Source organism: Dreissena polymorpha, chromosome 5, assembly GCF_020536995.1.
Source record: "Dreissena polymorpha isolate Duluth1 chromosome 5, UMN_Dpol_1.0, whole genome shotgun sequence".
Taxonomy (NCBI): domain Eukaryota; kingdom Metazoa; phylum Mollusca; class Bivalvia; order Myida; family Dreissenidae; genus Dreissena; species Dreissena polymorpha.
This window is the reverse complement of record NC_068359.1, coordinates 6,483,123-6,501,174: the sequence shown is the minus strand read 5'-3', so window position 1 is coordinate 6,501,174 and position 18,052 is coordinate 6,483,123. Positions and strand designations below refer to the sequence as shown.

The 18,052-nt window shown below is 33.6% G+C and overlaps 2 protein-coding genes across 2 annotated transcripts; both read right to left on the bottom strand.

Moving 5' to 3' along the window:
- Positions 1-387: 387 nt before the first annotated feature.
- LOC127880567 (antiviral innate immune response receptor RIG-I-like) lies at positions 388-6,353 on the bottom strand. Its single transcript, XM_052427883.1, has 5 exons — positions 6,191-6,353; positions 4,710-4,851; positions 3,827-4,069; positions 3,465-3,632; positions 388-2,949 (listed from the first exon to the last, which is right to left on the bottom strand). Exons 1-5 carry the CDS (start codon positions 6,341-6,343, stop codon positions 2,321-2,323), a joined length of 1,335 nt encoding a protein of 444 aa, XP_052283843.1. The 5' UTR covers positions 6,344-6,353; the 3' UTR covers positions 388-2,320.
- A 723-nt stretch (positions 6,354-7,076) lies between these two features.
- Positions 7,077-14,905, bottom strand: LOC127880563 (antiviral innate immune response receptor RIG-I-like). The gene is made up of 8 exons (XM_052427880.1): positions 14,814-14,905; positions 12,572-13,061; positions 10,804-10,983; positions 10,231-10,317; positions 9,592-9,750; positions 8,335-8,423; positions 7,891-8,151; positions 7,077-7,706 (listed from the first exon to the last, which is right to left on the bottom strand). Exons 2-8 carry the CDS (start codon positions 12,810-12,812, stop codon positions 7,500-7,502), a joined length of 1,224 nt encoding a protein of 407 aa, XP_052283840.1. The 5' UTR covers positions 12,813-13,061; positions 14,814-14,905; the 3' UTR covers positions 7,077-7,499.
- Between the last annotated feature and the right edge of the window lie 3,147 nt (positions 14,906-18,052).

Genomic DNA, 18,052 nt, shown 5'->3' with positions numbered 1-18,052 from the left:
TGATGTCAATCTGAAAAAATCAATATATGCCGGCATATGAGTGCCATATTCTGGTACACGATCTTATTAATTATACAGAAGTTAAGACAGACAGACAGACAGAATGTTTTATTGACGTCAAATTTACAGTTTATTGTCATCCACAAATAGTTAGTCATATATCAACATATACTTATGTCAACGTTAACATAATTGCTTTTAATTAAATATAATATTAATCGCGTATGGTTTATCACATACATAATAATACATTTTGAGTGATTTTACACAAATAACAGAATATGCAACTGTTATAAGAGTTTTGTTCGACTTATAAATGATTAGTCAATTTTTGAATATATATAATAAATTCAACAATTAAATTGTACATAGAATTTAGAGGATGAAACTATAACATAGTGCAAGGTAAAAATGAGTTATACAGCGTTTTGTCAGACAAGCAAGTACACTAAAGAATAAATTGAATTTAAATATTAGGTAGCACAAAAAATGCGTTGATTTTTATGCGAATATACTATTCGATTAGTTTCACAAAAATGACAGAGGATGAAAACCATAAACAAATACAGTCAAATGAACGTTAGACAAGAGGAGTTGGTAAAAAAACAACAACAACAACACAACACAACACAACACTTACAGATGAAGAGGAATAGATACATTAATATTTAGACAACTATGTCCAGGATGAGTTATGTTGGATCATGTATTAGGGCTCTACAGATATACTTGCTCAGGTTTTTCATTTGCTGTTTGTTTGATGAACCCATTATTTCAACAAAATTAAACATACTTGGTTTTCTATAGTAGTATGCTTTGATACACTCTTTTCGCAGTGAATTGAAGGCTGGGCATATCATAATGAAATGGTACTCGTCTTCAATATCCCTGACATGACATTTTGTACATAAGATCTTTCTATATTGTTATGTCTACCTGTTTCAATGGCTTATTTAAGGTCTGATATCAGCCAAATCGCCAATAATAACAACAACTTTCTTGTTGTCACGCTTTGGTATTGTATATAGTAATAATGGAAACTAATTAGAAAATTCTCTTTAGTCAAGCCGTATTTTCTATGTTTACCGGTAACTATGTTATAACTATATTTAATTTTATTTTGTTATAAAGAATTAATGGTTTTGAATTCGGGTGAAATTCTAAAAAAATGTAGGGGTTTACTTATATGCTTTACAGTTTTCATTGCAATGACACTTCGATCGCGTGACTTTTTGAATAGTTGTATACATAAATAATTATTCCGCATACATTTTCATCAGATTTCGTAAATAGTGGTTGAAGTGAGATCTACCTTCGCCTACGACAAATAGACACGTTGTGAAATTATGCGTAATGTATATGGTGTCCGCCTAACGACAAGGAGGTCACGGGTTCAATCCCACGGGTTCTTTAGATCTCCCACTTGGACACCAAGTACTTGTTCTAGTTCAAGGAAACGGTATTGAGAACATTTTAATTAAAAAGTAAGTACTTCAAATGCAATCGAGCTAAAATAAATAGGTTTAAATTGAACTAAAACAATTGAAAAATAATACACAACCCAATATAAATATTCGTTGTCTACATTACATTTAATGGAAACGACTATTTTGGTGCAACCGACTGTACAAGGAACCGATGTTAATGTGAACATATTTCAAAGATGTTTAAACATACATTTTGTTTGCTTTAATTCGGCGCTCTTCGAAGGCAATTAATAATTTATTATTTGTTTAAAATATCGAAAGAAAAACACGTTTACCATTGTAACGTCGATTGTATGGTTTATGCCATATTTTGTTAAAGCGACTCGATAAACTCACGCTTGCATATGACTGGCAAAGGTGCAATTTTTCTTCGTTTAGCATCGAACTTTTATCATCAAACACACTCAATAACTTGTTGTTAATTTACCATATGCAGCTACTTATCTTAAGCAAAGTTTTGCCACAGTATTAAATATGGAAATATCTATTGGTACCCTCGAAAAAGTATCTACAGGTACGTACAAAACTGAATATCTGACTAAATAACAAAAACGATTATTTTATGAAAAAAACTTTCAACAATATCTTGTTGGCAAGCTAACGTCTTCATTTAAGGAATTCATGGCGGTAAAACTGTCTTCCAGTCAGACGTCAGAGAAAAACACTGTCAAGCACTTATTTTTGTTTTACCATGAAACAGAAATAGGTTGAACTGTATAATTTGTCAGTGAACTCGTTTAGAAAATGCATGCATATAATCAATAATTGTATTTATAACACAACTATACAAAAGTAATCCAGACAAAATATTAATTACGCCTTTAATGTGCATTTCATTGGCCAGATACACTTGCTTCAGTCTCATTCTGATATAATTTAGGTATATCGTCCAATCCTATTTCTGGTACTTCATATGGCACGTCCAGCCACTGCTTATATTGCGAAATGACACCAGTTAGGGTATTCTTCATCTTGAACGACGTAAGCTTCAAGGTGTAATAGTAGAAACCATCTCGGTCGGAAACTACACCCCATTCCCATGGACACTTTTTGCAATTCATTTTAAGCTTCTTGTCAAATTGATCATATTTCTTTGGATTCTTATGAGGCATTGTCGTAACCTTTGATGGAAAATCCTTATCTACAACAAAATGATGTTTTCCGATCTTTCGAACATTAGAAACCAAACATGCAAATGCACTACAATGCCGACACATAATTTCAAGGTCAACGAGACTTCTTCTACTTGTCTTTGCCTTTTCGTACTCGATTTTGGTCCGGTGTTTCTGCATTTCATCAGCTTGAAAATTCTTAACTTTTTGCCCAATGCGTAAATCACTTTTATTAAGCTCCTCAATAGCTTTATACATCATGTTTGCTTTATACGCGTTAATCTCTTCTTGTTCCAATAGCTTATCATCCCCCATTACAGTAATTGTTGCTCCTTTCTTTCTGCTTCGACCTGGAAACAATGAGATTAAATTAGAGTACATTCGTTTGAAACAAATTAATGCATGTTCAAGTTGTATTATCATTCATAAACAATTATTGTATTGAAATTGTGTGTTCCAAACAATAACCCAGTATGTGTTTTTTTTCGTGTTTATTTTCATTATGCATATAATTATTACCTATAATAAAACGTTATGCAAATTTAAATTATAAAAATTTCCACCATAAGTTAGCATTCCCAATAATATGGATAGCTTAATTCGATTGATGTGAATGTTCAAAATTAATAGGTTTTACACACAAAATACTTGAAATGAACCATTATTCTATGATAAATACTCGTAATGTTTTTCATAAGATGCACACATATAATTTGTATTGCAATTAAGTAGTGTTTCGTTCAAGAATGTGACTTCTGTTTGTATAAAGTTTGTATAAACAATATACATATTTGTGGACAAAATCAACACAAATAATTCAAGAATAATATCTTATGTATAAGAATCTGGAGAGAAATTATCTCACCTTTCATTTGAATCATGGTGATTTCATTCCCAGAATAGTTGTAGTTGATGACGATGTTGCAATCCGGAACGTCAATGCCCTCTGTACCCACTGACGTAGATACCATCACCTTGAAATAACCGTCCCGAAATGTCTGCAGTATTTCATTCTGAGCACTTTCAGTCATACCTGGAAAAGACACATTTATCATTGTGTTTTTCTATACATATACTAGTTACCTGTATGCTTGCTATGCGAAATGAGCCTCATCGAAAACAAGTTAAAATACCATCGTTAACATTGTATGTGTAACTATAAATGCCTTCTTAAATATTCACCAATTAATTGGCTCTGTAATTTTCTGTGCACGTGCACATGTATACCTTCATCTGCCAACTTGGTTTGCTGACCATAAAATGGACTGACCCGAGCACCGATTCTTCTAAGATCGGTTTCCAAAAATTGGGCTAGCGCGTGGCATGAAGCTCTTGCCTTTACAAATACAATCGCACGTGATGCGTCTCCCTTTTCTAAAATCATCGTCTGAAGCCGTTCGCTCACAGTCTGCACGTTTGGATTTGCGGCATCTTTGTCGTTTCTCAGCTTTATTAAATTCTTCTGTACGTCTGAAACAATTCGTTATTGTTCATAAGTCATTCGAACTGTAAATATATGTAATTTATGATAATTTTACATTATAAATGTAAATCAACAAACACGATGAAATAAACTATATAAACATAATCACCAGGATTTAAAAGAAGAAATATTAATATTAATATAAAAGTATAGTTTATACAATAATAATATTCATTCGTTTTAAAAAGACCTTGTATGTTGCCGTTTTATCTGTGAGTTTATGATAGGAAAAAGGCATGGTGTTTCAAAAAGACACTGTCAGTATTGAACTGAAATATTTTAAAATGGTAAAAAAAACGATTAAAGAGGCAAACTCTTGTATTTTGGAACAATTATTTAATACAGAAAGCACCTAACTGTACCAGATTTCACGAATTGTGAGATATTCTGATTAAAACAGTTCAATATTAACAGGAAACCGAACTGAACCGAATTGAACTTTGAAGAAACGAGCTCAAAATAATTGGAATGAAACCAAGGATGCGGGTACAGTTTACATGTCTAGAATTAGTAATTATGTAAATGTTATTTTTTAAAAATCCCAATACAATACGTATAACATTTCTCAATCGAAGTGATTCGATTTCCTCGTCGATAAACTAACACCTATAGAGCTATATGTATAACCTTTCAATTTGTCAAACAACTTCTTTTCCATTTTGGAATGTTTATTATGGCCCTCCGCTCCTCGACTGTGCCTCTCTGCAAGATACCTGGCTACATCTGTGATTTGAAGTAGATTGCTGACTTCTATCGCCGAGTTATACACCTGAAGAAATACAGTGCTGTAATTACTGGCGAAAATAATGCAATACTTCTTAAAACATGTAAATATTGTAATAAATTATAAGTCGGGCAAACAGATCGAAATGTATCCCGCACAATAACTAGCCATATATTTGATATCAAGAACTTTTCGATGTACTCACAATGACTGTACTTAATCTGATTTCTCTTTTGTACCTATTGATGTTGTTGGAACCCATCTAGACCGTTTATGCAAATAAACATTGTGGATAAATAAATTAAAAACGATGATTCATTAGGATCTAACTACTCTACTGAAGGGATTTACTTCAAACTTAAAATATAAACAGATGGTAAGTAGAAGAAGTGCAGTGACTAAAAACAATAACTCTATCTACCTTAGTTTTTGAAATATCTCCCTTTATTTAATTTCAAAATAAATGTTTGTCCTGAGCATAACTCTAAATCTACTGAAGGGATATACTTAAAACTAGAAATATAAGCAGATAACAGCTAGGAGAAGTGCAGTGAACATGGACCATAACTTTATCGGCAGTAGTTTTTCGATTATCTCCCTTTATTTAATTTCATGAAAAAAATTGTGTTCGTTTTGTCCGGAGCATAACTCTAAATCTACTGAAGGGATTAACTCTTAATTTAATTTGAACACTGAAGTTTTCACTGTGAAATGAATAGATGAGTTTAAGGAAAAATACAGTGATCCAGTAACTGTTTATAACCTTCTTTAATAATTACCTCCTTTTATTTCATTTCCAGATATTTTATTCTTTACAGCATAACTCCAACACTATATAACTAATTCATCCTTGAAATATAATTAGATGACACGGTGCCATGTTTTACAAATATTATTCTACCCCTAAATAATGTTTTCATACAAGCAAACACATTTCGTCGGGGATGGCCATGTTAACATGCCTCTTGTATTATTTGTAATTACTGGCACGCACACAAGTTGTACGCAATCACTATTAACGTCGAGGATGTTGACCCTTAGATAAATTCTTCTTTTTTTTCTTTTAAATTAAATATACATAAAACAATGCCAACTCATAAACGCTTTAACTTAAGTAGAAAGCACATAGTATTACATGGGTTACTTATAAATATTGATTAATCCTAAGTTAAGTCTGCCTGGCTAGATCAGTTGGAAGAGCTCATTCTCCGGCCTCTGATTCAAAAGGAGCAGTTCTCAGTTACAGGCATAAGTGTGTGCATAACATACATGTAAACCAATTAACCTAGGAAAGTTAGAGTAAGTAAACGGATCGCCATGAATGGCTGAATAACTGTTATAGCGGCGAACACCCATCCAAATAAATCTTAATGTTTTAACTTACATTTAAATATACTGCGCATGCACTGATATCCCGTGACATTTGCGGATCATGTACGCTAGAAAGCTGAGCACGCTTTTCAAGGTCCGCTGTCCAATTGTTGTACGCCTGTGTATCCCTTCCAGCGGGACGGTTTTCTAACAGCAAATCGATCATGCGAGGTTGAAGAAACAGCAGTTCTAATTCAAATCAGAACCGTAATTAAAATTATGTACGAAGTGTGTAACAGTTTATGTATAACTTTCAATGTATTTGTTGGTGCGAATCTGTTTAACGACAAAACTGTACATACAGTTATATTTAGAATAAAATGTATTTCCATTGACTAATATTTCACACAGTCTAATCTACTAAAGTACATAAGGTAGTAACACGAATATGGCAAGCTCACGTATTTTCAGGCTGTACAACGCATACTTCAAATCGTTTTCGATATAAAGTTATTATGAACAAGTATTATTGTTTTTTGTCCAACAATTGTGGTGAAATTCGACGAGACCGCACATAAACTCTTGAATAGTAGTGCTTATCAAAAGATTCCTAAAGCATAAGTGTCATCATATGAACTATCTGGAGACAATACACATCCGGAAAAGAAAATGACACAAATACAATACGATTTGAAACAGAACAATGGTAATTGAATACGCATATGAGACTTTTGTTTGATACTTAAGATATCAACGTGCATATGCTAAGATAAAAAATATCCCGATCGGTGAATGTCCGACACAAATAAACACTTATAGTAATGAACATGCTCATGCATGTATTGTTGTGTAACTGAATCGCTTGCAATGGATCAACATAGCGAAACGCTACGTTAAAAAGAACTTGTGCTTATATTATTTGCATTATAGAAACATTGGGTTTAATATTGAGAAGCAATTATGTATCTTGCCTTCAAGAAGGGATTCTGCATCTTCGATTGCAGCCAGCAAAATATCTTTGCACGGATCAAGGTCCTTTACAGTCATCTTTATTTTTTCTGAAATTCACGCGCATACACACAAAAAACAATGACTAGATTTACAATCAGTAATAGCTCCATTAAGAAAACACACTAAAACATAGGTAATTCGAATTATACAGTAACCGGCTTCATTGTGTAAACCAATAATATACACACAAACACGAACGCATGCACACACGAACGCACACAAGGACCGCACAAGCAAACTTTTATATTCTCACGACTGTAGAACGTTTAACACAGAAAATATTTTCGTCTTTCATGTACTGATATATTTAGGTTCGACGACTCGTCATGTCAATACATACGCTGATTAATCATAAGCTGTGTTTTGTTCATTTAGTGAAATTTATATGAGATATATCTATCCTCAATCTTGCCTTCCTTCGGCGTTATAACCCATTTCTTCAAACTCTCCCTGCTTCGAACTACGGTAGATATCGGTGGTATCACATCCAGCAATGCACACACACGTAGAATGTTGTCGACAGCTTCGTCCACTGTACTGGACCTACCAACTCCTATGGAAGCAGTAAGACCAACAATCTAGAAATATATATGTACATCACACAAGTATAAAACAGTCCTTCACGTAAATGTGAAATGAATACAAGGATAATGTCTTTTATCATACGGAATGTAGCATTCTCGAAAATAATTTGGGATGTATCGGTATTATGTGGGTACATAAATACTATTAAAATATAAATGAAATCAAACACTAGCAAACCTGCGGGAGTTGGGTTTGTCCGTCAACAGTGTGCATTTGTTTCTCTATTAAATATTTTCTCGCAAGCATTGCATAGGGCTCGTCGCCTCGTGTGTTATGACACTCGTCAAACACAAGAAGAGAAAATTTGGAAAGGCTTTGTACGTTCCCGCTGTCAAGAGCGTTGATCAATATTTGCGGTGTAAAGCATATGATGTCTTGCATGGAAATGAAGGCATCGACATTTCTTGACTCTTTATCATCTTTGGTCAAAAGCTTGGTCTAAAATACACGTATACTTGATACATGTAAATGCATCATTACTATGGATATGATATGGATTGTTACTACATTAATGGTAACGAAACTTATTTTTTAATGTGTTTCATTTTTGAAAAAAGACTCAAACATAGTCTTAAGCTAATAGTAACTGCTGTGTGCTATATATGCAATTGCTACACTTACTTTGCAATCAGGAAGATATTTCCTGAAGAGATTGTATTGTTGTTTTATCAGCGCACTCGTCCGTGCCATAAACGCTACTTTGCGGGTACCTGTTAAACGTTGTGTAACACGACAAGTATAACAAATGAAATTAAAAACAAGCAAACCGATATATAGATAATTGGATCGCTCATTTAAGTTTAAGGCGCCGTTACGACTGGTAAACAGTTAAGCATGTCGGGGTATCTTTGCAGTCATGTGCGGACAATAAATAATACTGATAGTGATAATAACAAAATAAGTTTGAAAATATAATCACTCTCCAAACTTTAAAATGTTTTCTCACGCCGGAACGGAAGATTGAAAGTGTTTAATATAGAATATTTAAAAAAATGGTATTTACTACAATATTTTCAGGAATTAATAAGACCCGCCAAGAAATTGTCAATGTTTACCCCATACATAGGGGTTATACCCCATAGATAGGGATAGGGGTTGGACAATGTTTTGTGGAAAATAAAGAACCACTCACAAATAATTATTTTTAAGATATTTATTGCATACATAATAAGGGAACCAAATAGCCCCCTTGGGCGAGGATAGTGTTTACCTCAGGATCTTAATTGGCAAAGGTTTCGGTCTTAATTTCACAGGGGTCCACGTCTAATAGTTGTTGCATAATTGGACTTCGACCGCAGATATTTAATTAACCATCCTGTACAACTTACACCCTATTAATTACTGGATATAGTCTTAAACGTTCGCTTAACAGCTCTTTAATATAAATGATAACCTTCACACACATTTGCAATACGATGTGTGTAAAGTAATTTGAAAAGATATACACATGAGACACATCTACATAGTTTCTTATTTAAGCGCAATTGGAACTGAACTTAAAATGAAATTAGTTATATGTATACACAATTTAATAGTAATATCCAAAGATAACACATACAAATCATTTATGTGAATATAATGTAAAAACACGGACGTTCAATGAATTAGTATCTATGTTCATGGATGGAATAACGAATAGTCTGCAAATAAAATTCAATATGGTAAAATTAGCGACCGTTCTCCGTCTAAATACATGTACATTAGCCAAATAAGTATAGCGTGCACGTAAGACCTCTGAACAAATTACTGATTCTACAATAACTGATTTGATTATACAAACATATACAATCAACCCATTATCGCTCTTCCTTGATAAACAAGAACATGAAGAAGCAAAAGGGCATTACATTTACATGTGTACACATTTTATATATTTACCTTTAGATGTCTGTGAAATATGCTTGTCGATAATATACAGAGCTACCCATGTCTTGCCCGTACCAGTTTCAGCGCAGATGATGGTGTTCTGTCCAAGTAAAGCCTTCTCTGCAAGTTCCTTCTGATAATCATGAGGTGCGTAGATCCGCTTATGTTTTTCTTCAAAAGAAACAGAAGCTACGCTTGACAATACATTAAACTGATTGTCCAAAAACATATGCTATTATTCTGATCTTAATAAACTATCCAGGCAAACATGTACACATGTTGACAAATATGTTCATAATAAACATTTTGCTACATAAGCAGTAATACTATTATAGTAACGCAAGAAAAAAGAACAAATCTATCTAAAATTTGGTTCGTGAACTGGACCAGCTTACTCATGGTGGGTACATTTGCTGTTCACAATACAGAAATCGGTTCATTTAGCACTGATTATATAGTTTGAATTACTCTCGATATAAAATTCCAACGGACGCACGAACCAAAAGCAATTGTAAGTTTCGCTCCTATGGAATTGAACGGACAAATTAACAATTAAGTATGCTGAAAAGAATCGTTATTTCATGTTTTTAAACAAATACGCCATGATAATCAAATCACATAGTATAGATAGATAATACAATCCATATTTACCCGGTAAATCATCTTCGTCGATGTCGCTTCCTCCATTTTCGGATGCATACTCATTATAGTCATTGGAATCTTTATTGTCGTCGCTTTCTGGAAACAAACATACCCCATAAATGTGTACACTAAGAAAAAGGTAAATAAGGCAAATTCCATGTATTAAATGCATCGAAACGCGTTCATGTATTTCCGAAAGAATGGGATGCAGTTGTTTTTCACGCACCCGAGTGCCACGCAAATGAATAAGTAGAATCCGAGTTTCGTTTATCTGTGTTTAATAGAATCGTTACAGAAGCATTCAAAACTAGTCGTATCAAAGGTATAATTTTGAAATTCACTAAGCTTATTTATATTTAAATGGACAAAAATAAATAAAGAAATACTGCCTCAGTAAATCAAATACTTTTTGTTCATTCGACTTTGATTTTAAAATATAGATAATTACATTGGATTAAACACAATTTTTTGTTTTTTTGGAAATATGTTGCATAAGATACAATACAGTAAACGCATTAGTGTAAATTTTTTTAATCGTAAAAGTAATATATTTCAAGAGCACATACAAATTTAATGTATTACCTTCGTCAGATCTAAGCCGTTTTGGTTGAGTGGTTTGGTCTTCTGAGTTCATTTCATTAAGGCTGCTACTCCTTTCCCTTTTTATTTGCCCTGCTGATAGTGTATCATCTGCTCCAATCGTTTGTGGTGAATTCCCCGCTGAAACTGGCGTGGCACATACGTCGTTGTAAGGATCGGCATCTACATGATATTATACCAAGGAATAATTATGCCATTTATGTCGTATTTTGCTCGAAAGAAGTCGATGTATTCGACATATGACAGGAAGTCATATGCCATGGACAGATTAAATTTTAAACTTCGACCTCTATCGCAAGACAATGACGTAGTGATTGAAAATGAAAATGATATGAAAACTAATACCGATTTCTAAAATATTATATATGCTGTGAACAGGGATATATGCAAGTCATTTCACGCTCAATGTCTATATCTATTCCACCGGATTTTAACGGATATGTTCCTTCAATAAAAAGTCGTTTCATGCAACAAACTGTATGATATTCAATCTTGTATACTCAACTTGTTGTTCCATTTATGTGAACATGTCTTTTTTAAAACGACATGCTCATTCATAGGTTCAAGGTTTCCAAAAGAAGACTATAAATGTTGTTTACCCGCGGGACATCGGTAAAAAAGCATTGAAGATTAAATAAGATACGTTTAATCGATATCATGAATGATCAGGCTTATCTACCATATATGACATAATTATATGTTTGAAATGATTTTCAAGAAAACTGTAAGTAATTGCTAAAATAATTATTGAATTTGATAAATAACACATGCTTTCATTTGCTTTAGGTCTAGTTTAAAATGTATAACAAATACACAATCTGTTTTAAGTTATGTACTTGTTGAATATAATTATCAACCGATATTTCTAGTGTTAAATGATGTAACCAACATCAACTTCTTATATGAGCTTTTAAAATGTAAAATCAAAAATGACAAGCAATCATATTTACACAATATTCAAATACGATTCGTCATATACACTTCAGTAACTTTATAAGTGGCTTTTTTTCAAACCAGAAACCTGAACATAATTAGATTCTATTGAATGTTTTCAGAAAACACGCTCGTTTTCGCTGAAAGAAAACGTCTACATAATCGTTTACACACTTTCATTGGTTGATTCGGTGCATTTTGTATCGGATTAAAAATATAATTTGTTAACCGATCTTTACTTCACTATATAGTACATTGAAATTGTGGACATTCCACTTATTGATGTATAAATTATAAACCCACGGTAGATAATTTGCTGTTGATACGGTTGTGCAGTGTTTCCTAAGGTAGAACAAAATGACGTGTGTGCGTGTGTTTTAATGCTAAAACTTATTGCATGACACAAGACATATTTTTATAGGAGCGGTATTTTAAAAGTAAGACAATGAAATACTGATTCACAGAATGAATATGCGTGTGAGCCATACATAGATAAAGTAATTGTTGTTTAAATCGGTTTGATGGATTTATTCGTACCCCTTTTGTTCTACAGTCATCGAAAATATTCGCAAACTTTAGACATATTTCAACCCATATAGCAGACATTAATTTCTATATCGTTTGATAAACGTTATTGTAGGCATGTGTGTAAGGGTTGTGTGATTGTATACACGATTAATTTCCCCCTTTCCATAATGCGAATGTCTTAATCTTTTCAATTAAAAGATAATTGAAGGTACAATATCTCACTACATTTAAATTTGTCGGGATTTTGGTTGCGAGTGAAAACTATATTTAACACTATGTTTGTACTTACTGTGACATTTTGTAACATTTTCGCCTGATATCGGCACATTTTTTGTCAAGGCATTAACATGTCCATGCAAAGATTCAATGGCCGACATTATCTTTGACGTTCCATCGTGAAAAGTTTTGTTCAATGTCATTTCAGCGTCTTTTATAGTTAATTTTATTTCACTATTTGCAGACTCGGTGTGTTTCTTTATTGTTGTTAAAACCTCTTTTGTAGAATCGTGAATACAATCCTTTATTTCCATGTGTGTGCCTTCCGCATTTGTTTAAATATATATTTTAGATGTGTCAATATCCGCTGCAAGATTGATTTCAGTCAACTTAATTTCACTCTTTACAGACTCAATATGTCTCTACATTGTTGACAATACCTCAGTTGTAGAATCTTGATTGTGGTTTGCTTAATCCATTGCGGTGTCTTCGACTGTAAGCTTTAATACATTTTAGATTGTTCAATTGTGGTCGGCGATTTGAAGTTGCAAGTTTTCATTCCCCTAAATCAACATGAAAATTTAAAACTCATTATTATTGCGATAAACTACAACGTAGACAAATATAACGTATTATTACTACGACAACCACTACTTCTATTCCTACTTGATTTTGCTTCGCTTGCTTTATTTTATAACAACTCAGTTACTGGTACACGCAAGATAAATACATATTATAGAGATGCTTTCTACAATAAATACATGCATATAGTTGCACATTTTTATAGCTAAAATAAACAAACAACGCATTAATGTAAATACATGAAAATCAATTGAAACATTAAACGTAGACTATAGTTTCCTTGCATTTATATATTTGTTTTGGCACTAGCAGGTATCTTTTAGATTTATAAACAAAACAAAACAAAACAAATAGTGTATATGGATTTAAGGAGTATATTTGTTTAATTCGATTTCTCTAAATAAGCCGGTGTTATATTTGATAAATTACACGCTATCGTGTAAATATGCACATGTAATAAACGCAAGATTTATTGACAACGCCACTTTACGAATTTTATCGTATAAGTAAGCATACCGTTTAAAAAACAACAAAATATGTTTCAAATTAAATATGTTATTCTGTTCATTAAGTCCGTGTTAAACGATTTCTTGATTATAAATTTGAAACTATTTCTGAACCGATGACGCGCTAATTTTCGAAACAATCGTCATTTTTTAAACATTCTAAACATATTTCATGCATCAACTTGTTTGCAAATCTTTACGTTACATAACGTTTTACAAAACAGTATTTAGTTTAACCGCTGAAATGTTACCATGTAGATCTTGTCGAAATCATGTACTTTTACTCTAATAACAGAATGATATCATAAACCGATAAGCCAGGACAAAGATGTTCGTTACTCTACCCTTTGGTCCTCACGTTATGAAGAGAAGACAAAAAAGAAGACGTTCCTTAAAGTATTATTAAAACCATTTTGGCTTGTTTTCATCTGTATTTTGACTTCTATTTTCTATTTCATTAACATTGGAAAACTTCACAAAAATGTGGCCCAGTTTGAGCCGTGTAGACGGGTTATCGGTTGAATATAACACACAATTTAATTACAGTCTCAGCTCTTAACGTAAAGAAAAACATCATAATATGCAAACATATGATAGATGCTTAAAAGGAACAGTCAACCGCCCTTGACGAAAAAATAAAAGTTCTAAAATACCGTATTTTTTTACAGTTATTAGTTTATATTGATTAAAATATCACGACTGGTATATTACATTACTTGAATAAAGTTCTAATTTTTAGTATATTCGGTAATAAAAATTCGCGATGTGAAATGGAAAGTACATCGCGAAAATAGGTGACATAACGATATACACACTATAAATAATGCAAGTATATTGATCATTATATATAAACAATAAATACAATTCACTACGCATGCACAATTTGCATTCCTGTGTTTACCACGTGACGATGATGATCAATCTACTTGCGTTATGTATAGTTAACTGGTAGTTACCTGGTACCTGTACCCTGTAAAATGTATTACCGAACATACTGAATATATGAAACCTTAACAACTTTTTTCAAGTAATGTAATATACCAGTCGTTATATTTTAATCAATATAAACGAATAATTGTAAAAATACGGTAGTTTAGAACTTTTCTTTTTTCTCAATTGACGGTCTCTTTAAGCCTGCATATTAAAACGGATGTGTACTGAAATAGCGGTACAGTTAAGTTTTACGCATTTTCTCTATAGTTATGATATGCAACTAATGAAACATACCTGTGTACAATCTACTCCGTAACGAATATATTACGATAGAGACCCTGTTGTCTACCGATATTTAATGAAGTGCGCACGATCGAATGTCGAGTTATATTGACGTCATGTAATATGATAACGGACGGGATTTGTATACTTAAACTATGCCTTCATATGATTCTAACGAGTCGGACGGGTAAAACTAGCGCTGTACATTAACAAATCAATAGAAGTAAATCTTTGGTATGCGGTAGTTATTTTTACTTCACTGAAGCGACAAGGGTGAAACAGTATTTAGCAGACGATTTTATCATATGATTTTCTTTCCATCTTCTGTCTATTTAATAATGTGGTGAATAGGAGGATTTGACATTTTATGTTATCATGATCACTTATCATTTTCCTTCTCGACCTCTTGTCGATAACACACGACCCCCACACGACTCATTCACGACGTCCACTCAATCATCTTTCCGATTTCCGCACGATCATCTCGGCCTATACGCGAGCCCTATACGATCTCAGCTCGACCAAGTGGACCTCAGCTTTCGCTACCAGATCTTCACACGACCAGATCGTGATGGTCGTACTACAGTCTTACAAAGCGATCTAAAATAACTCGGGTAGAGGTCGAGCGGATCGGGTACAGAGCTCGTGTATGGTCGAATAGCAATCGGGAAGTGATCGTGTACGGTCGAGTAGCCGTCGGGTAGCAGATCTGTACATCAAATCGAATAGAGGTCGAGTGGATCGTGTTGCGATCTAAAATAACTCGGGTAGAGGTCAAGCGGATCGGGTACAGGTCGTGTAAAAGATGTCTATCCGATCGCCACACGATTGCTTCACGATCAACTCGATCTTCTACTCGACTCATACACGACCACTTCCCGAGCGCTGCTCGATCCATTTCCTTCTCAACCGCTACTCGATGTTTTTTGACTTGCCAAAAAATATTGGGTAGGAAGCCCGACCAATGCCGACCTACCCGACCGCCCCCGACCACTCATGCCGACCGAACCAGACCAGTACCCGACCGCTTGGTCGGGCTTGATCGAGTTGATCGCATCGGCAGTGGGAACCCAGCTTAACATACATATTAGCCATTATTATCAAGATGTGTTTACCTATCATGCGGATATATCAAACCGATTGACAAGATTGCGTGGAAAAATTAGTCTACGTCATTTGTTTGTTTCAGTCGAGCTTTGTCCATTTGAACACCGACATATTAATGGCGTTATTGACGAGGGACAGATTGACATTATCAAATAATAATAATAGTAGGAGGAAAAAAAGCCGAAGATGATAAAAGCAAGAGACCGATGCACATAAACGGACAGACAAACTGTTGGTTTAAAAACAGTTCAACCTGTTGAGCAATCGTCATTCCCTCCGCCATCCCGCATGTGTTTTTGCATACTTATATCAAGTTTTGATATATAGAGAATAACAGATTACTGTCCCATCGTTTTGTAATATATCAGGCGAGGCTTAGAATAATATAATGGCGAGGCTTGCCGATTATTTTATTCGTGCCGAGGGACGATGGGACAGTAACCTGTTTTTCTGTTTATCATACCACATTTTCCTAAAAACCTGCAAAACAATCTATTTTGTATATTTAAATGTACGGATCCCCGCTGATTTTGCTGATCCGAATTTTACACGTTGACATACATGTAGCAACGGCGTTCGAAAGGACGACACGAATAATCGCTTATTTTACACATCTTATACAGAAAAAAAGTTTGACCTACGAATGGGAAGAGTACACCCGCTTTAATAATAAACGTATTGAATTGGAGATCTGGAATGGACTGCAGCGACAAATTCAATCGAAGAACACACTTCCCCGAATAGTTTTGAGACGCCATTTTGGAGATGTGTATTGAAATTGACATTTTGATGATGGAGTCAATATTGCCATAAGCGTGTTAAATCGTTTGTTTAAATAGTTGAGGATTAGCATACAGTTATCATTTGTCTTGACTTTCTGTGCAACACTTGCGAGTGCAAAGACTACATCGATATTTAAGATTTATTGCCCGATTGATGACGTCATTTAACTTCTGTAGTGCGGGTTGATGTGATTTAAAAAAAAACGTTTTTGTTATTTATGACTTTAAACTAGAATACAATATGTACGTTCTTGGTATCAAATTGATTGTTTTGTTGAGCCTGATTTATGTTGATAGAAATGGTTGACTTTATTGCAAATTCCACATAACTCCAACATTGACTGATATAAGAACTTCCTGTTGACCAAGATATACAAAATATACCAGGGAACGTTATATCAGGCAGATATCAATGCGGTGGTATGATGAATTGTTAGATCGTTTTTTTTAAATAAAATATATACCATCAGCATACACTATATATAAGTCGAGAAGCATGGACGCCTAAACAAAGACCTGTGTGCGGGCAATCATGAACAATAGCAGAGTATTTCTTATATGTTTCGTCAATAAATGTTTTAAACGTAAGGAAATTTTATTTGCGATTTACCATATGTATTTAATTGAAAATCATGTATTAAATTTCGCACTGTGATAAAATGGAAACGCCACATTATAACGCAATATAACTGCACACACCCCTATATTCGTAAATTTTCTTTAAGTACTCTATAAGCTGAATTAATTTTAGCAATACACAATGTCATGTTGTTTGCAATTAAGAACTTAACCGAAAACAAAATCGACTATTTTTGCACCGTCTTATTTCTGCCGTTTTCCAGTTGAATGTAACACATTTCAATGCAATGTTTTACTACAGTCTCCCACATTATTATTGTTCGTCAGTTAAAACGATGCTGGCTTTGAGAATATGAGACTGGAATTTGTTAAGTTGTCCAAACCATATGGGAGACATTAACAAGAGTACAATTTTGGTAGGCCTTCATTTTAGAGTAACGTTCGTGAATGTTGGCAACTCAAATTTCGTTAGGGGCATACTTTAAACAATGATATTTGTCATCGTATATATTAAAAAAAATATTTCCCACATAGAGCAAATTGGTTTCTTCATCTTTATTTTTAAATACATAAAGGTTTCTAAGCATTTTCGAGACTATGCTTGAAAGTTTGAACGCATGAAAGACGCTAAATATATGAAGTGTGTGGATGTGACGCGGACAAAAATACTTAGATTGACTTTATCAGCCTGAAATAAGGAAACTGTCGTACAAAGAGAATTTTGAAAGATAAAAAACTAGTGTTATACGCAATAACATATAATTTGTTCCACAAAATCGATAT